The following is a 26,614-nucleotide window of genomic DNA, read 5'->3' as shown; positions in this document are numbered from 1 at the left end:
GGAAGACAGTCTTTGGGTGGCCTGAGAATGAGTGTTAGATGGGAAAGGCTGTATTAGAGCTCATGTTCTCAGTATTTGGGCTCTCAGGGACTGGGGAGAAGGTGGTTGCTGGTTAAGAGGGTCTGGGTTTTGGGAATCTACTGCCGGTGAGGGAGGGGATGTGTAAGGGAGTGGAGGTTGGTGGTCTGCTGGGTCTAGAGTAGATTCAGAATCAGGATTGTTAGGGGTAAGATGGGTAGAGCAGGACTGAGAGAGAGGATTGGGACTGGAGGGTGAAAAGGCCTGGACGTAGGGAATCTCTGACCATTTTCCATTGCAGGGACAGCAATTATGTAAATTGTTCAGTGTATTAAAATTGAAAGTCTTGTTTTCAAGCCATTGAGACTTATTATCCAGTTGATGTTGTTGCCAAACAGTGTTACAAAATAAAGTGAGGTGGTTGGGCACGATCTCCCCCGTGAGTGTGCAGAGGGAGCGTCACATGGCCCACGAGAGAGGAAGGGTGAGTGACAGACCACAAATCCGAAGGTGACTGTTTAGGGCACGCATCCCTGCTGCTAAACCAATCACCATGAGAAACGAGAGGTGACCCTCTGGACTGGGTGTCCCCAATCCAGAATGACCCAAAGCCAAACGGCTGAGGAGTCTTCTGGCCTAGCGCTAGGACTTTTGAGATGAGAGACTTTCAAGAAGTCAGTGAGAGAGAGTGAGCAGAAGACCTGAGATGAGGGGAATGGTGGAAGGTCACTCACCTAGAGAAGACTGGCCGGTGTGGGATGGAGGCTCAGCAATGGAGAAGGAGAGATTCCCAGTCCGCGTCCTCCTCAGCTGGCTGGGGAAGACCCAGTAAGGGAGGGAGGCCTGATCGAGGCTGGCAATCGAGTCACCCCAGCAGGATTCAGAGGTAAGCCCAGGACAAGCTGCCGCTGCCTACTGCTCCTGCGTAGGCTCCTCCGTTGGCTCCTCTACCCCAGTTTGGGGGGGCCATAGGGAGAGAGGCCAAATCGAGACCAGCAATCAAGTCACCTGAGTAGGATTCAGAGATAAGCCCAGGATGAGCTGCTGCTGCTGCTGCCTACTGCTCTCCGAGTAGCAAACTCGGGGTGACTGAAGCCAGTACGATGGCTCCCCATCCCCATGGAACCTTCCGGGGTTTTGGCACCAAATGTTAGGTCACCGAAGGAGGAATGCACAAGGCCAGAGTGGTGAGGGATTATGAATTTATTCGATCATCTACACACCAGGTGGCTGAGCCTGGATGTCTCCAGCACCCAGTGAGAGCAGTCAGTGGCTTTTAAAGCAGTCAGTGGCTTTTAAAGGACTTTTGGCGGGCTTTTTCCTGGGTGGAGACTTCTTTATGTAGACCCGGAGGGGAGAGAGTGGAATGTGGTCACCACAAGTAAAATGTAGTCTTCAGCAAAAAGAATGTCCATAGTGAAATGACCTGAAAAACCAGTTCCCAGGGGAAGGGTATCAACTCAATTGCTCCATCAAACCTAACAATGCTCAACACAGCTGGTCAGATGCAGAATTGGGGCCAAGTAGCTGAAGCCTGTGCTCTTCATCACTTTGCTGGTGAGTGTTATGCCCAGATTTCAAGATTCCCAAGAAACCACATCAGGGAGCCATCCAATCCGATGCAAAAGCATAAGAATCTGTATTTCAAGCTAGCTTGAGCTCTCCATCCACCAGACTCACCGACACATCAGCTAGCCAAGTGGCCAAGAGAGCCAACCCCGCCCAGAGACTGGTTATATAGGGGGGGGTCGGAGTAAGGGGAGGAGAAAGGACTGTGCTCTGCCGATTGGCCAGGCGCAAGCCGCGTCCTGTTACACAGGATGTGGTCATATCTATGGCGCGCACTTCCCTTGATTGTCATTGGTTAGTTTAAAATCCCGGGCGTGGCCAGCAGAGGCCTGGGCTTCCGGGAAGAAGGCCGCACGTGGCCCCAACATGGAGGATACAGGCAAGATGGAGGGCATAGCCCTCGCCCTTTCATTCCCCCCTTTGTCTTGGAACTTCCGGCTCAATCATGAGACGGACTGCTTTTCCATTCCACCGTTGCTAGAGGCCCATACTGGACATATCTTAACAAATGGTCTGGTGGAAGGGAAAGAAACCATTTTAGCTTTAACAACTTTTATTGAAATAGGATTTTTCTTCTTAAAATTCCTCCATGGCTATCAAAAAGCCAAATCAAGATTAATTTATCTACTGTCCTGATGTTTGCATAAACACAACAAGAATGGTAACTGACTACCTTTGCTGGAATCTCATGGTTGAATCTTAATGTGCCCCGTAGGGCCAGGAAGCCACGCCACCCAGCTGCCATCAGGTCCGCCTGCAGTATCTGCTGAGTTAGGTGAATCCCTCACCTGTAGCAACTCCACCTGAGCCCACGCTCCAGGCTTTAAGGCCCATCTCAGTAGCCCTCCTACTTGTTGCGGCCCAGAGTGTGTGGGGGTTCCGCAGGGACGCAGAGGCATCCATACTGCTCCCCTTCTACTCTTACCAACCGCCAGTGATGGTAGGGCATCGGCCTGACACTCCAGCGCCAGCCATCTTCAGGGCTTCCAAGCAGGATACCAGGCTTTCTTCATGGCATTCTTACTGGCTTCAAGTCTTTAGAGCTCAGACAGGGCTCTTTAAAACATGATACTCCAGTCAAAGTTTTCCATTAATAAAACCACTATTAGGAACCGGTCTTATTGAATCCATGCAAAGAAATGTATTGCCATGACTTATTTAGCATTGCCGAATTTCGGAGGAATTACATAAGGAGAAAAACATACTGATCTACTCTAAGATTTTCTGACTTTCCTTGCCAATTCCTTTTAATTGTTGGCATTAAACTTTCTTTCTATGCATAACCATGCCTCAGACCTTCTACTCTAAACAGGCTTTTTTCAGACTACCCCTGACATGGGCATGGTCACAAAGGCCTGCAAGCAGTACACAGGCTGCCAACTGTTAGCTGTCTCTCAACAGAGACCAAAACCTGATGGGCACTGTTCCCTGCCCAGGTGGGCACCTGCCCTCTTGGCAGCTAGGCACCCTTTACTTTTGGGGGTCAACCCATATAGTTCCCTTCCAGGACAGCCAACATACATTCAAACCTGCAAGAGAATTAAAGGTCAATATAACACATCAATACAATGAAACATAATATAGGCATCATGGCCGCTTTAGGCAGCCACATCTTCTGCTACTAAACATGTGATACTAAAGTCTATTCTTGACCTTCCTATGAATTGTCCTTGTCTTTTTGGAGCCATGTCCATGAAGACGCAGGCATTATCTAAGTCTATTCAATGTTACCAGCATCAGGCAGGTCGAGCACACCATAGCTTGAGCTTGAGCAGGTTGCGTTGTTCTCGATCGACGCTCCATGTGGTGACGAAGTCTTTCCGGATCATGGATGGGTCCGCTGACCGGACGTGGGTGTGATGGACCCAGGTCGCGACGCCGTCTATCTTGAGAGCGGTGGGGGTCGTCAGCACCACGGAGTTGGGTGTAGGGACCTTTCCATCGAGGCTCCAGGAGGTGCCTTTTGCCTGGGTGGCGCCAAGGCGCAGCCAAATGTCCTCGTGCGCCCTCTGGAGCCCTCTCAAGAAAAGAGACAATTCTTGCAGCAAGAAAGTCAGGAATGATAGGGGGTGGGGCCTGCCAAACATGATAGGAGAGCCACCCATTCCCCGCCAGTTTCCATGACCAAACCCTTTCAGTACATTAGACCAGCTTCATTCCCGCCTATCTTTACAGATTCCAAGGCCCATTGTCTTTCTTAATCAGTACTGGCCTGTTTTATCTAATTCAGCACAGGCAGGGGGGAAGGGCCCATTAAGTCTTTGCCTTGAGGAACTGTGAGCCCCATCCTTAAATGTCCCAATCAGACTAGAATTCCAAAATCCCAACCCAGCACAGAATATCACATAGAAAATCAAAGTTCCCAGTAAACAACAGAGATGCTTATAAACATCAAATAAACATTTACACTTACACCTTTTCAGTGAACAAGTATTTTTACAGCCTTGGGCTCTTGAGCAGATAACAGGGACACCACCCAAGTCCCCTGATGGGGGCCTGACAGGAACAGATGTGGGGGTCTTCCCTTTCCCACATCCCAGGACAGGATTCTTGACCTATGTCTTATTTAGATAGAAATGGTATTTATTACAACTTTACTTTAGAAATTGGATTCAAGCACACTTCCTGCTTCATAGGTGATTTGAACTTAAAAGTTTTAAGTTTCCAGCCAATAAGCCTGGCATAGCTGCTAAATTTCAAAATGGTCACAATTTTTCTGCTGGGGAAATCAAAAGCAACCCCCATAGCTCTATGATCTAGCTGTGGCGACCTCCCCCTGGACCCGACGCTGCCAGGGGCCTTGCCGCTCCCGCCTCCCGTGAGCGATGCGCCGGCCCCGCCCCCCGCGCTCCACCGGCTCCACTCACTCTCCACAAGCCCGGGGCCAACGCCGGCCAACGCCGGCCAACGCAGGCCGCCGCCGCCGCCAGGCTCCGCGAACGAGCTTGTCCGCGCCTGGCCCGAGCCCCCAGGGCCGCCCCCCGAAGGCGCGCCGCTGCTCATGGCACCGAGCGCAGGCCCAAGCTGCGGGGCTCAGGTTGCCTGGGCTGCCGCCGCCTCTCCCGGCCTCCGGCCTCTTCCAGGCCGCGCAGCTCGGGCTCCGGCTCCGGCCCAGCGCCCGCTGCCGACCGGGCCGGAGGCCAAGCCCTCAGGGCCGCGGCCGCAGCCGAGCCGCCCGGGCCCGCGGCGCGGCCGGGCTCCGGGGCAGCCGCGTGCCGCGCTCCTGCACACCTGCCCCCGGGCGCCCAGCGCCCCCGGCCTCAGTGCGCCGGCCTCAGCCTCCGCATCCAGGCGCATCTTTCCTCTCCTGCGGCCCGAGGCACAGTGATCCCTGCTCACCTTCCCTGCCTGGGAGGTGCGCGGGCGGGTGGGCGGGGACCCCTCCCCTGCCTTTACACTCACATACTTTCACCAGACATTCATTCAGAGTTTAAACAATCCATTCAATTCCTAACAACTTCCCAATTTCTGAGGGAGCTCTAAAGCCTCCCGCAATCTTCTTGAACTGATCAATCACAATACCCGAAGGACCAGTCTGAGTCCATCCCACAACATCCGTCCAGTAAGTCCACAGAAAACAAAAACACAGACAGACAAACAGGGCCCCAAAGAACAGCCTTTCAACTCCATGGAAGTAACTAGACGATGGCATTACGCCAAACCCGGCGGGAGCTAACCGCCTCGTCTCAAATCCGCGAGAGGAATACACATCTCTCATGAGAGGAATATACATCTCTCATAATCCGCAAGAGGAATACACATCTCTCATAACCGTAGGAGAATACACATTCCTCGTGGGGAGCAGAACGTCTTCTAACTCTCCCCCGCCTGTGGTTGTTCACGGGCGCGTCCGCCCTAGACCCCTCAGGCAAAGATTCCAGAAGTGAGCTCATACAGGACAGATAAAGCACACAGAACAGACAAACACAACACACAGACACTTACCGCGGCTACGCAGATTCTACGGATTGAGGATCCCTACATGGTCCTGGGAACCCCGGGCGAGCCCCCAAATGTTATGCCCAGATTTCAAGATTCCCAAGAAACCACATCAGGGAGCCATCCAATCCGATGCAAAAGCATAAGAATCTGTATTTCAAGCTAGCTTGAGCTCTCCATCCACCAGACTCACCGACACATCAGCTAGCCAAGTGGCCAAGAGAGCCAACCCCGCCCAGAGACCGGTTATATAGCGGGGGGTCGGAGTAAGGGGAGGAGAAAGGACTGTGCTCTGCCGATTGGCCAGGCGCAAGCCGTGTCCTGTTACACAGGATGTGGTCATATCTATGGCGCGCACTTCCCTTGATTGTCATTGGTTAGTTTAAAATCCCGGGCGTGGCCAGCAGAGGCCTGGGCTTCCGGGAAGAAGGCCGCACGTGGCCCCAACATGGAGGATACAGGCAAGATGGAGGGCATAGCCCTCGCCCTTTCAGTGAGTTTAGATTTTTAAGTCTAAGCCACTACAAGAACTACCTTTTACTGTGACCCATATTAAGACGTATATTCTATAACACAACCCAGCACCATATATATAATTGAAACCACTAGTATTTTCCTATTGTATTTTATTGTTTGAAACTGCTGGTCACTCCCCACCAAACTGACGTCAGAATCCACTGAGATTTGTGAGCAAAAGTTTGAAGAACAGGCCCCACATTTCCTCCTGCAGCCAGGGGAATTTTGTGAGGATAAAATAGGGTGATGGATGCCAAACGCTAAGCAGAGTGCCTGGTGCACACTGTACTCCATACAGAATGGGATTATTGTTGACCTTGTAAACAGACTGTAGTTATGGGAGGCAGGGACACGGAGGGGGAAACCCTAACTGGGCCAGAGTTGAATTTCTTGCCAGTTAGCAGTGAGACTGGGAATTCCCCAGTATTTTTAACTTGTATTATCATGGAAATCACTTCAGGAAAAGAGCTGGCTGGCACTCCAACTGTTTCCCCTTCTGCACTGGAAGGGGTAGTTTACAGGCTGCTAGCCTCTCAGCTGAGACCCTAGGGAAGCAGTTTATTGATCTCTGTTTACATCTAACACTGGACACTACCCGCTATTCAGGATTGGTCTTCATAGAGGAGTCCAGCTGGGAGATGCACTTGTTTCCTATTGATGCTTTGTAAATTACCGCTAGTTCAGTGGTTTAAGACAACACACCTTTATTATCTTGCAAATGTGCCAGAGACCAATTCCAGCATGACAGCAGGCTGCATCTGGGAATGGCTAAAGGCATTTCCCCAAACCTGAATAGGATACATTAAATTGATTTCTTGGCTGCCAGACAGCTAAAGGGCATCTTAATCTACATGTTATTGCCTCCTACTGGCCAAACACCTGAACAGCCATAGGCTAATTCCCCCATTCTGACAATGCTTGTGTATACCCTTTGAAGTGTATATCTCTGCCTTGCCTCAGGGCAAGTTGTGTTAATAAAAAGCATGGGGTCCTGGGGAAGAGGAGAATCTAAGACAGAGGTCCTCAAACTTTTTAAACAGGAGGCCAGTTCACTGTCCCTCAGACCGTTGGAGGGCCGGACTATAGTTTAAAAAAAAACTATGAACAAATTCCTATGCACACTGCACATATCTTATTTTGAAGTAAAAAAACAAAACGAGAACAAATACAATATTTGTATTTGCATGTGGCCCGTGGGCCGTAGTTTGAGGACCCCTGATCTAAGACCTTAGACTTAAGACCTTAGAACAGTGGTTCTCAACCTTCCTAATGCCGTGACCCTTTAATACAATTCCTCATGTTGTGGTGACCCCCAATTTCTTTGTTACAAATTGAACATAATTAAAGCATAGTGATTAATCACAAAAACAATATGTAATTATATATGTGTTTTCCGATGGTCTTAGGTGACCCCTGTGAAAGGGTTGTTCGACCCCCAAAGGGGTTGCAACCCACAGGTTGAGAACCGCTGCCTTAGAACTTAGCTCCTTTAGCTAAGCTCCTCTGACCCCCAATGCCTTTTTAAAAAAATATATTTTATTGATTTTTTTACAGAGAAGAAGGGAGAGGGATAGAGAGTTAGAAACATTGATGAGAGAGAAACATCGATCAGCTGCCTCCTGCACACCTCCTACTGGGGATGTGCCCGCAACCAAGGTACATGCCCTTGACCAGAATTGAACCTGGGACCCTTCAGTACGCAGGCCGACACTCTACCCACTGAGCCAAACTGGTCAGGGCCCCAATGCCTTTCAAAATTATATTTCGTCTCCAGATTCTTTATTAGTCTCTGTATTCCTATTTAACATCTACACACAGCCTTCTCCAGATTCCTAAACCCTTCTTGATGCTGAGACAAGAACCCTGGCACAAATGCACTGTCTTCTAGAGGTCAGAAGTCTGAATTGGGTCTCACTGGGTAAAAGCAAGGTGCTGGCAGGACTGCATTCCTCTCTGGAGGCTTGAGGAGGACCCATTTCCTCCCCTTTTCCAGCTTCTGTCTCCAGGCCCCTCCCTCCTCCTCCCAAGCCTGCAGCAGCTGGTTGAAGCCTTCTCACACCAATCCCTCTGATTGGGACACTGACTAGGTCACCTGGCCTGACTGCCTCTTCCATCTGCTAAGGGCCCTGTGAGGACCTGGGGTCCACCTGCATAACCCAGAGAGTCTGTTTTCAGATCCTGGATTTAATCACGCCTGCAAAGTCCCATTTTCCCTGTAAGGTCACATTCAGAGGTGCCAGGGATTAGAACTCGGACCTTTGGAGGGGAAAAGGGCAACTGTTCTGCCTACGCCAGAAGACAAGCCACACAACAGTGCCTAGAGCAGCAGGACAGCACCTGACATCACCCAGCACTTGCTGCTCAGACACTGTGCTGAGTGTTCTGCTTACGTGGAGGCGTTTCTTGCTGAGAACCCGCAGCTCTAGAAGATAATGCAGACTGCCCAAGGTCACACTAACAGTTAGCACCAGGGCTGCCTGTCTTCAAGGTCATGCCCTCAAGCACGAATGTGTGGTTGCAGCTTCTCCCCATCACAGACTCACTTTACTCTCTTCCCCAGGAACCTTATTTTGAAAGATTTTGTATGTGAATTTTTTTCATTAATGAAAGCAAATTTCTAGTAATGTCTGAGAACTTTGAGCTAACCTCTTTGTCTTTTTTAAGATTTATATAGCTTTAGCCACAATGATGCAACTTAATATTTTATTTAATGTATTTTGGCATCATTTTGGAAAAATGAAAACAGGAGCTCACATAACCCTGTTCACAGATGCCTAGGAGACCAGAGCAGAAGGGAATCAATGAGTGAGGCAGTCAGGAGAAATGGGTCTGACTCAGTCTCAAAGAAACAGAGATTTGGGACAGACCAGAGAATGAAGAACATGAATGACACATAGGGAGTGGGACCAGGTTCATGCAGGGTGTGACACAGGAACCTGCTAGGGAGAACGGGAAACAATGACTGAAAAGAGATACCTGCACCGAGGCCTGGAAACACAGGCCCACAGGTTAAATCACCCAGTCAGGAAGGGTGCTGCTAGGCTTGGGGAGGCGCATCAGCTAGAACAAGGACGGGAGGAGTGAGAAAGGAGCCTTGTAACTCACCTCTGGGAGGGAAACCTGCCTGGAGACTAACTTCACTATATCCCCTTTTGATTTTTCTAAATTTTATTCAATGCACACGTATGAGAGAATGTAAGAGATAGATACATGCATGTAATGTATAATAAATAAATTATCAGTAACATATAGATACAACCATGTAATATATGCATGTAATATATTATATGCCTGTGATATATAGATACATGCATATAATATATGGATACACATGTAATATGTTATCCATACAAGTAAAATACAGATATATAACATATTAAATATCTACAATATATAGGTGTGTGTAAAATATAGATACATATATGTACTGTGTCATACATGTATGCAAAATATAACACATGTGTGTAATATACCTGTTATATATTACATGCAACATATAGATGCATGCCTGTAATGTGTTTTATGTGCCTGAAATATATAGATACATGCATGTAGCATAGATACATACACATAATATATTATGTAATGCATAGATACATTTACATAATATATACATGTACATAAGACTATCTTTACTGACCCCAAGTACCTTACTTAAATAAACTAGGCATCTATTCTAGGCACACATAGGAGCTAGGATGAACCTCCTCCCTTCTGCTCACCCCCAAGTAAAGCTAGTTCAGCAATTTTCTCACTGCCTTGAAAAATCCCTCCTCTGCTCAACCTGCTTCATGCTAAGCGTCAAGAGCCTGGCGCCAAGCATGTCACTTTCCTTTTATACGTCTGCCCAGGTTGGCTGGGAACCTACGATAGAACTGACTCAGAAGGCTCACAGGACACCGTCACTCACCCCCGGGACCCATGATCAGCTGCAGAGTCACACGCAGCCCAGCCCAGCCCAGGATCCTGGCTCAGACGACGCCTGCCAGACGTCCTCATTCCCACCCCAGGCTCCACACCACCACGGGGATGGCAGCAGTTTGCCTTTTCAATTAGCACGCAGCTCCAAGGGGATTTCTATCTCATAGATCAACAGGGACCTACTGCTGTCCACCTGGCTTGTTTTTAAGAGCTGGCTAATGAGACAGCTCCGCCAGTGCTTCTGTGGGCGGCTGCTGGATCTCCGCACTGCCTGAGCACTACTGCGTGCTCTCTCTGTGCTACGGGAAGCTCGACAGTCAAAGCAAGCACCCCATAGGCCTGGGCAGCCAGCCTGTGGCATTAGTGCCACGAAGGGAGGCTCGGGCAAAGGAGGCTCTGGGATTCCTTCCCTGCTGCGACGTGTAGGGAGAGCTGCATTCGGAAAGAACTCCTTGATCAGGCTGTGGCTTCACTGCATTCAAAGTCATAGTGTTAAGCACCTGTTTAGAATTTAGATGTTATCCATGAGGTTATTTAAACAAGAACAAGTTACAGCAGGCACAGGAGGGATAACAGATCAAAACTCACTGTGCGGCCAGATCCAAAAAGCCAGCTTGGTTACGCTTCACGCATTTTGCCAATGTTCATGTGTAAGATCACATGCTACATTGTGTGAATGAAAGTGTTATAGCCGATTACCTGGTCTGCCTGTCTTACTTATGTCAGTCAGTACAGAAATATTCCTTGCACTCCTCATAGAAGAGTAATTTTAGAAACTATCCAAGGATGGAACAATTGCTAAGCCTCTAAAACCTGTTCTCTCCTCTTGGAATACCCGGGAGGCAGGAAATATGTTGCCTCTTGCTTCATGTGTCGCACAGCGTTCACCCTCAAATGACTGGAAACCAGGATAAAGAAAACCTTAGGGTAGAGCCATGATTCAGAATTGAAATTAGTTCATGTATCACATTGATGAGGCACTTCCAGGCGTGTCATCTCATTCGTTCCCTCTGTAACCCTCATGAACGAGGAAAGCGGATAGGTACCGTGGGCACTGAAATGGAGACTGCAACCAAGCACGCCCCTGCTAACATGTTTTATAGGAGTGACTGAGGCCAAGCACTGTGGAGACTCCCAGAGTCTCTGCCCAGCTACCCACAAGTTACAGAGAAGATACTGCAAACGCATAGTATGGCACCTACTCTTAAAACATTAACCCCTGGGGGTAGCCACCAGCAGTCCCTAAAGACACCTTCTTGTGCTGGGACTCTGTCGCCCTCTTTAAAATGTGCCAGAAGTCTCTGGGAGCAGCTTTGCCCCAGCTGTCACACCAACAGTGGTCCTCCACCTTCACATCACCTCTTCCCATGTTTCCTAGGCATTTCCACTCTACAGAATAACTGTGAGTCCATTCTTCAGTCCCTGCCCCTCTAATCACCTCCACTCTTCAGCATGAACATCACGGAATCTCCTCAGTGTTTCAATACTTGTGTCCTACACATACATACAAGCATTTAAATATATAAATGCCATACATTCCTAATGACTACGTGGTTTATGCACCACTCGAGTTCATCACTTTATCTCAAAGCAAATATGAAGGAAGCTCCATGGCTGTCCTGTTAGATGCCTGGGACCCATTTTCGCTGTAACTCTGGGAGACCGCACCATGGATTCATGGACAAGGCTGCTGGTTTACTCCCAGGCCTACCACCTCTCCCTGGAGCACTTGCGGCTAGTACTTTGCTCTTAGGCTCAGCTTCCCCACTGTTCAAATAAGAGTTGTTGTGGAGAAAAAGCCTTTACCCCCACCCACCATTCCAAATATTTCATCCTAGGAGGACAGTCCTTTCATTGGAATAACGCAGCCAGCCCTCACTGCACACCAGTCTCCCTCCGCACCTGCCTGCACCCCACCCTAGGGGAAAAGGAGCGTCTTACCTGACTTGTGAGCTTGGGGACGTAGTGGCTGACCCCTTTCTCTTTTCTTTATCTTTGGATTCTTCCTGCCTCCGAGAGAATGCGTGCTGCTCCTCCACGTAGCACCCTGATGGGCAGCCTCCTCGGGGCAGGCTGGGTCTCTTCTGCCTGTTAGGTAGGTCAGGATTAGTAAACCCACTTGCCAATAGCTCTAAGTCACAATCTTCACATTTCAGGAGGAAGTTCACATTGTGGTCTCCATCTCCACTGCTCTTTTGCTCACTTCTCAGTTGGTTCTGAACTTCAGATAAAGAATATCACTTTTTAGCCCCATCATATCTCAACAGGGATAACAGTTATACCACAAGGTTGTCTTAATAATATTATATTTTGAAGAATATAAAACATTTGTGTCTATAAGGAGTTAGTATTTCAATTTCACAGCCACTTTTTAAGGATTTAGTCATTCAATCAGGTGACAGTTTTGACTAATTCTACTAAGAGGGATAAACTTAAGGTAATACCTAATTATGCTTGAAATAAAACATCTTCCATCCAATGTTGTCAGTTGTACATGGTTTATTTTTAAATATTTAATACAATTTTAATTTTCTAAGTAGGTGACAGAAAATATTACTGCACTGGATACAGTCTAGAGTTTAGAAAATTATTGGAATATTGGCTGCAAAGAATTTTTTTAACTCTGGTACTTTTTCATAACTTTACCTCTGTGAATTATAACACCTTTTAAACATGACCTTGTGTAGAGAGCGCCTGGGAAGGCACATAGGCATTTCTTTAATTATTGTCAGCTGAATCCAGTGGCGTTGGCAGAGCCACGTCCTGGAAACACGCCTTGACAGAGGCAGGAGTGTTGTCAGCCTGACCTTCAGCCCAGGTACCAGGGGGTGGGTTTTGTTATCTAAATCCAGCCAAGCACCAGGAATGAATATGACTCAGGCCCACCCAAGAATGCGCATAATCTCCTTTGTCTTGACCTTTAGTAAAACTTCCTGGTTTTTGCTGTATAAAGTAAACTCGCTGTTTTGGCTCTGGGTCCCTGTCTCTCCATCAGAGGACAGTGGTCCCACCCAGTCCCAGCTTTCCCTACTGTATTTGTGTCTGTCTCTTTCATTTTCTCAATCCCCTGTCACCCCTACTCAGGAACCGGACCGCTCTCTAGCCGTGCTGGATGCGGAAAAGAGAGAAATACTTATAAACTTGTAACTTTGAAAAAACTAAAACTTGAAATGAACATACCTAATAATTCTGCATGCTTTTAACCTAAGAACGGCAGTCTTCAGCTGGCCACACAGCATCCTCCCATGGCCTCCAGTGAAAATGGGTGCACTATCATCAAGTTCACTCATTGTCCTGGGCACTGGTAAACAAAACAGAGATGGCCCTTGTATTCATGGAGATCGCATCAGAAAGTAAAGTATGGCCACATAGTTTTGATTTGCAAATCACTTTTCAATATTTCATAAGCCAGCCTTGATAATTCTCACTAAACTAAAATTGGCAAGGCCCCAAATACTTTATTTTGAGAAAGGAAATTAATATTGTGTATAGTCTTATACACAGTCCTGTTTAATTCTCATGATAGCTTTAAGAAAGATACTTTTTCACTATTTAATAGATGAAGGAAGTGAGTAAGGCTTGTCAAAATTACATAATACCAACGAAGTCAGACACTGCGGTTACTGAAAGAGGAGACTTCTAACTCATGTGATCTGATTCCAAAGCCCCATAGTTTTACGCTGGAATGGTTCAGTTCATATCAATATATATCCCAAGTCAAAATTGTTATGAGAAAGACTTTTAAAGAATAAAAATGATGTACATAACAACTTTAGTAAACTATTACTAGAGACACATCAATACTTTGATTGCTAGACTGAACTCCTTTAAACATATCCTTGCTCACATGTACAATAACTCTTCATATCACAGTGTTGACCTGTAACATAATTCACACTCCATCTCTCCTAAGTCTCACTGCCTGAGTGCAGTTGAACAGATTCAAGATGCAGCAATGGAATTTCCTTGGTTCAAATCCTGGCTCTGCCACAGAATAGCTGTGGGACCTTACACAAGTAATTAACATCGCTGTGCCTGTTTCTGCATCTGCACACGATGAGTAGCATCTAGTGCAGTGATGGCGAACCTTTTGAGCTCGGCATGTCAGCATTTTGAAAAACCCTAACTTAACTCTGGTGCCGTGTCACATATAGAAACTTTTTGATATTTGCAACCATAGTAAAACAAAGACTTATATTTTTGATATTTATTTTATATATTTAAATGCCATTTAACAAAGAAAAATCAACCAAAAAATGAGTTCGCGTGTCACCTCTGACACGCGTGTCATAGGTTCGCCATCACTGATCTAGTGCCTAGTATTTTGGTATTAAATGACCGAGATGCAGATATGAGGGCTCTTGGCTGGGCAATAACTGCTCCATGAACTTGTCAGTGTCCTCTAACCAAAGACCACCAGAGGCACATCTGCCGCTCTAGAAAGCTGCTTCGCTGTCTCACTGCAAGGAGAAAGGTACACTCTTGGGGGAGCATGGGGTATCTCAGTAAGAGGCTATTAGGAAGAACTTACTACAGGATAGAGCCTGTCTTAGGTAATTTGGGAGCATTCAAGGAAATTGGGGATCTTCCCTGCACTGGATGCTGTCCGGAAGAAGGAGAAATTCTCTGATTGGGTATCTTAATTCTTATCTGGGCTATGAGAGGAGTGAAATCAAGCTAAAGCTGCAATTGGTAAAGAAGCAGTAGGTTCTCATTATTAGCCAGGAAAGGGTGATGTGTGCTCGTTTTGGGTTTTGGGCTATTTCTTATTTGTCTTTTCAGATCTGATCATGAAGTGGCCTTATTTTTTTCTTGCTCCACTGCCATCACAAAGTAGTCTTGTCTGAGGCTGGTGTTCTCTGACCACGTTTATATTCAACAGGACTTCACAGATTCGCAGTGATAGGCACGTTCCTAGCTGAGAGAGGCTGTGTTCTTCCTTCTTAGTAAAGTAGATAAGAATTGTTATTATTTACTTATAAACACCTTTTACAGTCATTGTATATCTTGAGCCACTCAGAACAATCCCAGGAGGTAAGCAGGGCCTCATTCATAAGTCACTCCCATTTGTGACAGTGATCCCTGGAGTTGTTCAACAAGGCTGCGGTGGCAGGGCAGACATTGCCATTTCACTTCCTAAGAGTTCCTGGTTTCCCAACAAACCTTCAAGTGCTCTCTGGCCCCTGTTCAGCTGCTGACGTGGGAGCCCTGATTCAGTCATAGTTTCCACACCATTTGCCCTCATGACCTGGACAGCCTGGGCAGCGCTGCCTCTTCCACAGCTTTGTCTGTGTTTGCCCCAAACAGGACACTACAGAGAGTGCTGAACTTACAACCTCTTTCACACAGTCACTTTAAAGCAAAAAAAAAAAGTATGTGTGTTTTGGTTTAAAAAGTTAATATACCTTAGTATATTTTGCTCAAAATATTCTGCTAAATTCAGGGGCTGAAAGTTAAATGCAGATGAGCGACTAGTAGCATAGCTTTCCACACTCTTGAAAACCTGCCAAAAAAAATGTCAAAGGAAAGTGGAATTTCCCATGAAATACCTACTAATAATAAATTTTTGCCCAGCACCATCTTTTTGTAGCTGGGAAATTCCCTCTGGCTAGTAAACTTCTCTCCTGAGGCATTATATAAAGTGAAACTGAAAGTGGAATACCCCACTGATAATTGCAAGCAGTTCCCAGAAAGAATATGGACTTTGATTCAAACATATTGGTTCAGGAACCCAGTCTCTGTAATTCACAAACTGTGACTGGGCAATTTACTCCGCCTCTCTCATTACATTACCATGCATGCTTCTCTCCTCTAGCATCTGAGCGCCCTGCACTCCCCTGCCAGAGCACATGCGTCTGTAATTGCATTTCAGGTCTCTCTCCCTTGAACACTAACAGCATGGACCATGTGTAATTTGTTAGCCTTGTATTTCTAGCACCTAGAGTTATGGCACATAAAACATTTGTTCTTTATTTGTTGCCTTAGGGGAGGTGGACTGGAGATCTGGAGAATCTGGAAGGCTTTCTTTTCATTTTATATGATTTTATATGTTTTTATAATTCTTGAATGTTCTACCATGCCAATTTGGTACATGTGCTTCTTTTAAATTAAAAATCATAATTATACAAAAGGAAGAAAATGTTTCTTATGCATGAATAAGCTAATAATAGGCTCCTGATCTATCCAGCTTCCTTTTTTTTTTTTTTTTTTAAGCATGGGATCAAAATAGTTGATTTTAAGGCAAATTGTTTTTCTCCATCTTCTTCTACATAATAAACCATATGTATAATTTGAGGACTAACATGTAACTTCATTTGAATGTAATTTTTCTTTTCTTACGAAAAAGGGATAGTCAGCCAGGTGTATCTTAGATTCAGAACATCCCAGTGTGAGGTTAGGTGGAGGAAGGCAGCAAATGGGGAAGATTCCTTGAGCCTTTTGTTTCTCGCTCTAGTCAGCTCATCAGAGCTTTGAAAATAAACTACCCTTTATCTTCTTCTCTGTGTGTATAGATCTATCTGGGCACCTACTTCATGGAACAGGAGGACTGTGGGTTGCGGCATGATGTAACTAAACCTGAGTCCCTTGGCCTAATGCCATCAAATACCACCAAAATCCTTACTCCATTCACTCCACTCTGAACTTTTAGCAAGCAAGTTTTCCTGCATCAAATACTTCCAAAGACTTTAGCTGCTGATCATCATACTCTGAATGACCACAATAAATCCGTCAGCTTTTCCAAAGGACTTCCGTTTCTGAGCCACACAATGCAGATCACGCTGAAGTGAAAAGATTTGAGTCAGACTTTATGTACCAATTGAATGTTTTCTACCAGTTTATGCTCTATATTTCTCATTTTAAAGGCTTATCAATATGATCGGTTTCAATGGGAAAATAAAATGAGAATTTGGTTAGGCTATAATCTAACAGGTGAAGGGAAAATTTCCTGAGATTTTATAATCTAAGTGAAAAATAATTTCTAGATTCTAATTCACCTGGTTAATTAATGAAGAGAGGTCTCTAGTTCTGAACTTATTCTGGTCTACATTTTTGTTGAGTTGAAAACACAGAAGGGAAAGCAAGCAACATCTACTGAGGGTGTGCCATCTACTAAACACCACACATACATTACCTTATTTCATAGTTACAAAAGTTAGTTAGAGCAATACTTTCACAGAAGGAGAAAATAAGGCTCAAACATGTGAAGCAGCTGCCCAAGATACACAGTTCATATGTCAGAAAGCAGAGAATTGAAGTCAGGTCTATGTTCTTCCAAACATCGTACTTCCTGGAAAAGACAGCCAAAATAGCAAAATGCAGACTTAAGAGATTCATGAAAGACTAGAATAATGAAGCTACATAGAAATGAAAAAAGTTAACATGATTAAGTTCAAAATTGAACTAGGTCTACAGGTGAGATATTACTACACACTTACTAGATAGCTAAATAGTAGCAATACTAAATGCTGATAGGATGCAGAGAGATAGAGCCTCTCAGATATTGCTGGCTGGAATGTAAAATAACACAGTCACTCTGGAAAATGGTATGGCAGTCTCTTCAAAACACTAAACATGCCCTTACTATTCAACCCAGCAATTACACTCCTGGGCATCTGTCTTGTAAATGAAAATGTATGTCTGCATGAAAACCTGCACACAATTGTTCTAACAGCTTTATTAGTAACTAGAGGCCCAGTGCACAAAATTCGTGCATGGGGGGGAGGGGAGAGTCCCTCAGCCTGGCCTGCACCCTCTCCAATCCAGGACTCCTTGGGGATGTCCGACTGCTGGTTTAGGCCCGATCCCTGCAGGATGGGGCCTAAACCAGCAGTCAGACATCCCTCTCACAATCTGGGACCACTGGCTCCTAACCGCTCACCTGCCTGCCGGCCTGATCCCCCTAACTGCTCTCCCCTGCTGGCCCGATCGCCCCTAACCACCTCTGCCTCAGCCCTACCACCATGGCTTTGTCTGGAACAGTGGTTCTCAACCTTCTGGCCTTTTAAATACAGTTCCTCATGTTGTGACCCAACCATAAAATTATTTTTGTTGCTACTTCATAACTGTAATGTTGCTACTATTATGAATCGTAATATAAATATCTGATATGCAGGATGGTCTTAGGCGACCCCTGTGAAAAGGTCTTCAACCGCCAAAGGGGTCTCGACCCACAGGTTGAGAACTGCTGGTCTGGAAGGACGTACAGAAGATGCCTGGTCTAATTAGCATATTACCCTTGTATTAGTATAGATAGCTAAAACCTGCAAACAACTAAAATGTCCTTCAATAGGTGAATGGTTAAACAACCTTGTTGCGCCCTACCCTGAAATTCTATGCTGCAATAATAATAAAAAAGAATCAATTACTGATACAAGATACAACTTTGGTGGACCACAAGGACATTATGCTGAGTGAACAAAGCCAACCTCCAAAAATCACATACTTTCACTAACATAACATTCTTGAAATGATAAAATTATAGAGATGGAAAACAAATCAGGGGTCAGGGATGGGGGTGGGGGTTATGACTGTTAAGGGGTGGGATAAGGGAGATATCTGTGGTGAGAAACTAGTTCTGTAGCTTGACTGAAGTTCAAGAATCTATGATCATGACAAAATGAATGGTGCAATGTACATACATTGGATGAATGCAAAATTGCTGGTTTTGATATTAGCTTTTCGAATTCCTATTTTATCTATTATTTCCAAATGAAAAAAAAAAATACCTTAGGTGTTTTAAAAAATGTACCTTGGGTGTTTTAGTTTCCTGGGCCTGCCATAAAAAAGAACCACAAATTTGGTAGCTCAAACCACAGATATGTATTATCTCCCATTTTAGGAGGCTCGAAGTTCAAAATCAAGATGTTAAAAGTGTTGGTTCCTTCAGAGGGTGGTGAGAAAGAACCTGTTCCATTCCTCTCCCCAAGTTCCTGGTAGCCTTACACATTTCTTGGCTTGTAGATGGCTTTCTCCCTGTGTCTTCACAGTATCTTCCCTTTATCCACATGTGTCTCTTGTCCCCTTCTTATAAGGAAACCAGGCATTTGGATTGGGCCCATCCTAATGACCTCATCTTAACTTAATCAGTAGCAAAGACTCCGTTTCCAAATCCAGTCCCATTCACATATACTGGGGGTTAGGGACTTCCGCTTGGGAGCACCCAATTCAACCCATAATACTCAGACCAAAAAAGTCAACTGCACAAGGACAGGAGAGAAAACCTCATTTAAAGGCAGTTTATAGCCCTAACTGGTTTGGCTCAGTAGATAGAGCGTTGGCCCTCGGACTGAAGGGCCCCCAAGTTCGATTCCGGTCAAGGGCATATACCTTGGTTTCGGGCACATCCCCAGTAGGGGGTGTGCACGAGGCAGCTGACCAATGTTTGTCTCTCATCGATGTTTCTAACTCTCTATCCTTCTCCCTTCCTCTCTGTAAAAAAATCAATAAAATATATTTTTTAAAAAAATAAAGGCAGTTTATATTTTTTTTAAAAAAAAAGGAAAAAGAAAGGAAATAGTTAACAAACAAAAATATCTAGTTTTAGTTGACCACAGGCTCAACCTAAATTAATAGTTTAACAAGACTGTCTTCCAGGGCACTAACAGATTCAGATCAGAGGCAGGCACAGTCACTCTCCCCCCACCTATCCAATCTCACATCAAATTTTCTAATCTGTTTGGATGTAGGGGAATACTGAGAAAATAAAAGTGGATTTACAGGAGGACTGTGGAGTCTGAAGACCAAATGGGAGTAACTGAAGATACTGAAGACTAAAAATGACAATCTGTCTTCAAAGTACTCATCTTTCAAATCCCTGATACCACCTTAAAGTGGTATCTCCTTTTGTTTGTTGAAAGAACAACAAAGCTTAAATTGTCTAGATAGATTTAGACTTATTCAATGTAACACAAGCAGGTAATATTAAAAATAAAAGGACTTCCTAAAACTTAGAGAAATTCAACAATAGAAATCTCTAACCGATGAAAATGCCCAGCTCAAGCCCTAGCCGGTTTGGCTCAGTGGGTAGAGCATCGGACTTCAAACTGAAAGGTCCCAGATTTAATTCCAGTCAAGGGCACATGCCCGGGTTGTGGGCTCGACCCCCAGTAGCAGACTTGCAGGAGGCAGCCAATCCATGATTCTCTCTCATCATAGACGTTTTTCTCTCTCTCTCTCCCTCTTCCTTCCTCTCTGAAATCAACAAAAATTAAAGAAAAAAAGAAAGAAAGAAAGAAAAAAAAAAGAAAGGAAGGAAGGAAGGAAGAAAATGCCCAGCTCAAAATGCAGTGAATCCCCTATTGCCAGGACGTGCTCAGTGAGGTACGTCCTGACCCTTGGTCAGGTGATCTAGCACTAGGTGGGAGAGTGTGCTTAGTGTCTCCACCTTTTGTTTTCCTTTTCAGTACTTTTCACAGAAAGATGTTAGTTTAACCTCCTTGGGAATTTTTTTTAATCCTCACCTGAGGATATGCTTACTGATTTTAGAGAGAGGGACAAGGGGTTGGGGGAGGGGGAGAGAGAGAAACATCTATGTGAGAAAGAACATCAATTGGTTGCCTTCTGTACATGCCCCAAATGGTGATCAAGCCCAAAAGCTAGGTATGTGTCCTGACCAGGGATTGAACTCGAACCTTCTGTTACACGGGACAATGTTCCAACCAACTGAGCCACAAGGGCCAGGGCTTGGGAATTTTTAAAAAATAATTTCACTGTTTTCTAAATACTAAAGGATAAAGATGCAATTTTAGATTGAAATATATTTGAGCCCTGGCCAGTGTTTGTAAGTGGTTAGAGCATGGGCCCTGCCCACCAAAGGGTTGAGGGTTCCATTCCTGGTCAAAGGCACATAGCTGTGTTGAGGGTTTAATCCCCAATCCTGGTTGGGGCACGTGTGGGAGGTAACTAATTTATGAGGAGGCAACCAATCAATGAGTCATTCTCACATCAATAGTTTCTGCTGTTTCTCTCTCTCTTTCTTCTTCTCTCCCCCACTCCCTCCCTTCCACTCTCTCTAAAAATCAATGGAAAAAATAACCTCTTGTGAGGATTAACAAAAAAAAAAAGAAAGGAAGAAAAGAAAAAAACGTTTGAGAGTGTTCTGTATCTTGATTTTAATATTATCTTTACTGGTAATTCAATTGTGAGAAACACTTTTCCAACTGACATCTGAAGAATTTGTTTAGTTTAATTATCAGAAAAAGCATCATATTATCAATTTTTAAATGGCATCATGTTTAATCTCAGGTCTGAACATAATTAGGATGGTTAAGTGAGAAACATTATTGTGCTCATTAACTGTAAAAATGTATACTTCTCTGGCTCTTCATAACAACAGACTCCATGTCATCAAATATATCAAATTATTTTTTAGGTTGTTTTTTGGGAAAAAGATAACAAATGTGCCCCAAATGTTAGTTTTCCCATGCAGAACATTCATTATTATGTAATTACTTAGAGGCCCAGTGCACAAATTTGTGCACCAATGGGGTCCCTAGGCCTGGCCTGTGTTATCAGGCCAAAACCAGCTCTCCAACATCCCCCGAGGGATCCCAGATTGCGAGAGGGTGCAAGCCAGGCCAAGGGGCCCCACCGGTGCATGATCAGGACTGAGGAGAGACACGGGAGGTTGGACAGCCAGCGGGGGGACCGAGGGAGGACTCCAGGGTGTGTCTGGCCTATCTCACTCAGTCCTGATCAGCCAGACCCCAGCAGCAAGCTAACCTACCAGTTGGAGCGTCTGCCCCCTGGTGGTCAGTGCATGTCATAGCAAGTGGTTGAGCATCCTTAGCATATCATTAGCATATTATGCTTTGATTGGTTGAATGGACAACTGGATGACTGGAGACTTAGCATATTAGGCTTTTATTATATAGGATAGAGGCCTCATCAGTGTTTGTTTTTAAAACTTACTAGATGTTTTTGGACTAAAAATATAAAAATTAGAATATGAGATGTTTTAAATTCTTGGACTTCTTAGGCGGTTTCGTTTTCAACTTTTCGGTCTTGTTTCCAAATTGAAGAGATAAGAGATTTCAAGCTACTATTTCCTGAAATAGCACATGGAAAAACAAATCAATGATTTTATAGGATTTTCAACAGGTGGATTCATGTTATCCTAATTTGTATAATTATTTTCATTATTTTTTCTCAGTCAATTGATGTAGTTCAGTATTCTTTAAGCTTTTTATCTTCAGCCAATTAATTACGGGAATTAAACTATATAATTAATAATGTATATTTTTAAAACTGTATAATGGTGAAAACCATCATGAAAGGTAAAGGTTTGAGGTTACGGTAGATAAACTGAAGGTAGTTCTTCCATCCTGGGGTCCCCCACCCACATTGTACTAGTCCTTTGTCTTCTCTTTGTTGACTGTCTCCCATGTTTGTCGGAGCACATCCTCTAGTAGTTTTTGTTGTTGTTTTAAGGTGGATGGATGGAAAGTACTTGCTTCCTGTATGGGTGTTTTCATTCTGCCCTTGTACTTGATGGGCAGTTTGAGGGACTACAGAATCGAAGTTGAAGTTACTGCCCTTTGGGACTTGGAGACATTTCACTCACAGCTGCGCTTTCTTTCGCATAAGAGATCGGGGATCTGGCCGCTCCAGTCCGTCTGAAACTCTCGGAGTCCTCCTGATCCTGGTCCTGAGCTGCCTAGTGCAGGCTTTGCGCTGCTGGGGTCTTTCCGCATTAAGGGTTCGGGAATCTGGAGAAGAGCTGCGTATAAATTAATGAAGAGACTAGAGAAGAAATATGAATTTGGGAGGCATGGGGGAGCCAGGGGAGGCTCCACTCTCTAGTGGAGTGGGCTCCCACGGCTTGTTATTCACACATTTAGCCCCCAGCAGAGCAGATACACATATCAAAGGTGAGGACGGTAAATAAAGGCCCAGCAGGTGGGGGAACTGCCTGGCTGCTCCAGCAGCAGGTGGTGACTTCAGAGCCCAGCTGGCTGAAGGAGTCCATCCGCCTGCGGAACCGGAACCAGCTCCGCTCCCGCCCTCAGTGTGCAGACCCAGTGCTCCTGGCCCCGCTAAGCGGTTCAACTATTTCTGGGTCATTTCTTTCCCCCGGGTTTTCTGCCCTTCTTTTCTGATCGTCTTTGTTACCTGAATGAGTGAATGAGTGAGTGCAGTGAGGAGAGGATGAGTGCTGAGTGACTGACTGCGGAAGGGAGGGAACGAATGAATGAATGAATGAGTGAATGAGTGCACAAGTGAGGGGGTAGGGAATGAGTGATGGGTGTGACTGACTGAGGGAAGAGTGCATGAGAGAAGGAATGAATGAGTGAGTGAATGAATGAGTGAGTGAAGGAGTGATGGAGGAATGTGTGACTGACTGAGGGAGAGGGGGTGAGAGGACGAGTGAAATGAGTGAACAAGTGAACAAATGAGTGAGGAAAGGCGTGACTAAAGGGGCGAGTGAAGGAGTAAGGGAAGGAGGGAAGGAGGGAGCGATGGAGCAGCGCAGCCGCCAGGCACCCCGGGATGGACACGGGCGCCTCTGGAACTAGGGCTGGAGGCCGCGCTGCCCGCATCTCCGTCACGCGAGCGCGGGGGCCGCCGGGCTGTGCCCCGCAGCGCGTCGTCGCTGAGGCGGGCGGCCCGGGGCGACAGGGCCACAGGCCATGGCTCAGGAGCGCGTGAGGCGCCGCCGTCCTCTCCCCGCCCCCCACCGCAGACCCGGCCATACCTGGGCTCGCGCTCCCTCAGGGGCGAGGCCGTGTCAGTGCAGGGGACGAGTGGCGCCCGGCTCCCGCACAGCCCGCAGGGTCGCCCCGCCAGCCAGCGGGTGAGAAGCGCGAGAGGCGCGGAGGAAAGGCGCGGGGAGCAGCCAGGCGCATGGGGGCGGGGCCGGCGAGGAGCCGGTGGCGGGTGGGCGGGGCTGAGGAGGAGCCAGTGTGAGGGGCGGGGCCTGCGAGGGGCCGGAGGGCGGGGCCGGCGAGGAGCCGGTGGCGGGTGGGCGGGGCTGAGGAGGAGCCACCGGACGGGAGGGGCCTGCGAGGGGCCGGAGGGCGGGGCCGGCGAGGAGCCGGTGGCGGGTGGGCGGGGCTGAGGAGGAGCCAGTGTGAGGGGCGGGGCCTGCGAGGGGCCGGAGGGCGGGGCCGGCGAGGAGCCGGTGGCGGGTGGGCGGGGCTGAGGAGGAGCCAGCGGACGGGAGGGGCCTGCGAGGGGCTGGAGAGCAAAGCAGAGCAGGGCGGGGCGGGACGGGACGGGGCGGGGCGGGGCGGGAGGGAGGCGCGTCACCGCTGCGGCCACTGAGCCGCCAGTCTCAGTCCGGACTGCGGTCGGTGCGGCTCCGGGAAAGTGGTGGCGGGCAGCCGCGCGGGCATGGCCGCCCTGGCGACCTAGTGCCCACCTACAGCAGGAGGTCTGGCCGCCCGCAGGGCGAAGCGGGAGCCGAGCGGGGGCGTGGGCAGCGGGAGCGGCTGCGGGCCGGAGCCATGAGCGCCGAGCCCATCTGCAGCGCGCTGCCCGCCGTGCCCTCCCAGAAGCTCACCGACCTGCGCTTCCTTAGCCGCGGCGCGTCCGGCACCGTGTCGTCCGCGCGCCACGCCGACTGGCGCGTGCAGGTGGCCGTGAAGCACCTGCACATCCACACGCCGCTGCTCGACAGGTAGGCGCCCTGCCGTCCCGCCCCCTCCTGACCGCGGCTGCGGCTGCGGCTGCGGCTGCGCGGGCGCCCGGCTCCGCGTCTGGTGCGGCTCGCGCTCGGGCTGCGCTGCCCCCGGCGTTGAGCCGCGAGCGTGGCCGCCCGGCAGTCAGCGCGGAGCGCCGGGTGTCCCGGGGTCGGGCGTCCGGGCTGGGCCCGCTGGGCCGCGTGCGGCCGAAGCGGCGCGGCGCCGGCTGCTGTCGCGGGGGAGCCACCCCGAGGCAGGGCTGCGCGGCGGCCACAGCGGCCTGGACCCGACTCCCACGCGACCGGAAGCGCGGGCGGCCCGCACGTCCCGCGACGCAGGGCGATGCGCGAGCAGGGTTTGGGGAAGCGGGACTAGTTTCTGTTTCCAGAAGCGCTGCAGCCACGCGCAGCCGCGACCCCGCGTTGCTCAGCGGTCCGGTCCCTGCTGAGCTCAGGGCCCTGAGCCCACGGCCCCGCGGGCGGCCCGTACCGGCTGCCCTGGTATCAGGCGCAGGTCTCGCTCACGGGAGGCCTGCGACACCGAAGGCGGTTCCCTCCCGGCTCTCGCGGATCCCGGGCTCGTCAACACTGGGTGTGGCCGTGGCTTCTGCCAGTTCAGGCCGAGTGCGCGGAGGTAACCGCGGCCGGCGCGTGCAGGTGGGGGGTGGGTGTGCTGTGCAGCGGACTCTGCCGATGCGTGGGGTCCAGCGCCGAGGCCCCGTTAGAGTTATTCTACCGCAAACAGCCTCCCGCGTGGGTTTTAATGAAAGTTTGTGCCACTTGAGGCCAAGGAATGAAGAGGGAGTTCCCTTTCCTTACCCACTCACACTTTTCATCACCTAAAACTCTCCACTCAGTGGGTAGGAAACTAACTGTCGTCAAAGCCGCCATGAGACTGTGGGACGAAGGCATCACGAGCTTCCCTCCCACTTGCCTCCTGGGATGGGACATCAGCGGAGGATTTGCAGAGTCTGGGCCGGGCCGGGCCGGGCTGTGGAGGCGGCCGCGGGCTCTGCCTCGCTTAGAGCGGGGACAGTGCAGGCGTGGACCTCCGGGCTCCGGGCTGGGTGATGTCTGCATGTGCTTTGGGATCACTGGAAAGAAAACCAGTTTGCGTTTAGGGATTGGTCAGTCCTTCTCCATCACCTGATTTCTGTCCCCAACACTCTCCCAACGCCTGATGAGTAGATGGGTCCGGTTGGTTCTTCAAACACCCTGTAGATGCCATAGTTTTTTGGCTGGTAATTTTGGTGGTATGTCTATAGAAGCTGTATTTCACAGTCTTATGTTTAAAAATATAAAACCCTATTTTAAACTGTTTTGGCTTTTTCTGTTTTCCCACTCACTCAAAATTCCCCAAACCTGATTTTAAGAATCTCCCTTCTTCTCTGATCACACACTGGAATGGAAAGAACACAGGCTTTAGAGTCCCACGAGGGCAATTCAAATCTGACTCCACCCTGCCACTTGCTCTTGGTGTAACCTCTAGAAAAGTAGGAGTATACTGGAGCCTCAGAGCCCTCAGAGTACAGTGGGATAATGAACCCACCTTTAGGGGTGATCTACTATGATAGTGCCTATGAAGTGGCCAACACACAGTAGGGCAGAGTAGAAGGAAGAATACCGCATACCCACCCTGGGAGGAGGGCAGTGCCACCGAGACTCCCATGACTGAGACCCCCCAGGTGCTCGTCTGTCTGTGGTTCTTTGTCAGAGTGTCCAGGAGTCTCAGGTCGATCCCATCTCCCATCTCCCTGCCTGCGTCCTGCCCAGTAACTGTTTTTGTTGCGAATACAAAACTGTTTTAACGTAGGGAATGTAGGTTTAATTAAAACTGGTCTCACAAACTGATTTAATTGGTTCCTTCACAGTTGGGATATAAAGTGGCTGAAGAAAAGGGTGTGTCCTCTTCCAAGTCTTCAATTTTAAACATGTAAATATATATAATCATTTATTCAAAACATAAATGACTAAGGTTTTTGGCTTGTTCTTCTCTTTGTTTATTTTTAAAGCAGGCCTCATTATCTGGTC

General features: G+C 47.7%; 2 protein-coding genes across 4 annotated transcripts in view; one reads left to right on the top strand and one right to left on the bottom strand.

The window, feature by feature from the left end:
* Positions 1–1,215: 1,215 nt before the first annotated feature.
* Positions 1,216–23,780, bottom strand: LOC138993515 (uncharacterized). 3 transcript variants are annotated; one of them, XM_070392756.1, is made up of 5 exons: positions 23,657–23,780; positions 22,526–22,681; positions 13,144–13,264; positions 11,905–12,051; positions 1,216–3,606 (listed from the first exon to the last, which is right to left on the bottom strand). In XM_070392756.1, exons 2-5 carry the CDS (start codon positions 22,653–22,655, stop codon positions 3,324–3,326), a joined length of 681 nt encoding a protein of 226 aa, XP_070248857.1. In that variant the 5' UTR covers positions 22,656–22,681; positions 23,657–23,780; the 3' UTR covers positions 1,216–3,323. The 3 variants fall into 3 exon arrangements, 1 of the variants encoding a protein (XP_070248857.1); XR_011468275.1 differs by lacking the exons at positions 1,216–3,606; positions 11,905–12,051; positions 13,144–13,264 and adding an exon at positions 21,091–22,010; XR_011468274.1 differs by lacking the exons at positions 1,216–3,606; positions 11,905–12,051; positions 13,144–13,264 and having other exon boundaries at positions 21,091–22,670.
* Positions 23,781–24,240: 460 nt separating this feature from the next.
* Positions 24,241–26,614, top strand: part of RIPK2 (receptor interacting serine/threonine kinase 2) — a 38,339-nt gene continuing 35,965 nt past the window's right edge. Inside the window, exon 1 of the mRNA XM_070392755.1 lies at positions 24,241–24,580. Within this exon, the coding sequence (XP_070248856.1) occupies positions 24,408–24,580 (173 nt within the window). The 5' untranslated portion in view covers positions 24,241–24,407. The remainder of the gene's footprint in view (positions 24,581–26,614) is intronic.

Source organism: Myotis yumanensis, unplaced genomic scaffold (genome assembly GCF_028538775.1).
Source record: "Myotis yumanensis isolate MYYU_CA2020_CCGP unplaced genomic scaffold, mMyoYum1.0.hap1 SCAF_15, whole genome shotgun sequence".
Classification (NCBI taxonomy): Eukaryota; Metazoa; Chordata; class Mammalia; order Chiroptera; family Vespertilionidae; genus Myotis; species Myotis yumanensis.
Note: the sequence above shows the minus strand (reverse complement) of the source record. Positions and strands in the feature narration are given on the sequence as shown.

Bases quoted from the DNA above. Each gene is read 5' to 3' on its own strand.
- LOC138993515 (XM_070392756.1), bottom strand. From the start codon at position 22,655: ATGCGGAAAGACCCCAGCAGCGCAAAGCCTGCACTAGGCAGCTCAGGA. The intron at 13,265-22,525 runs GTGAGTGAAATG...TTTGTTTACCAG, and splicing joins ATGCGAAAGAAAGCGCAGCT to TGCCCAGGACAATGAGTGAA. The intron at 3,607-11,904 runs GTAAGACGCTCC...TCTTTTCTTGAG, and splicing joins TCCCCAAGCTCACAAGTCAG to AGGGCTCCAGAGGGCGCACG.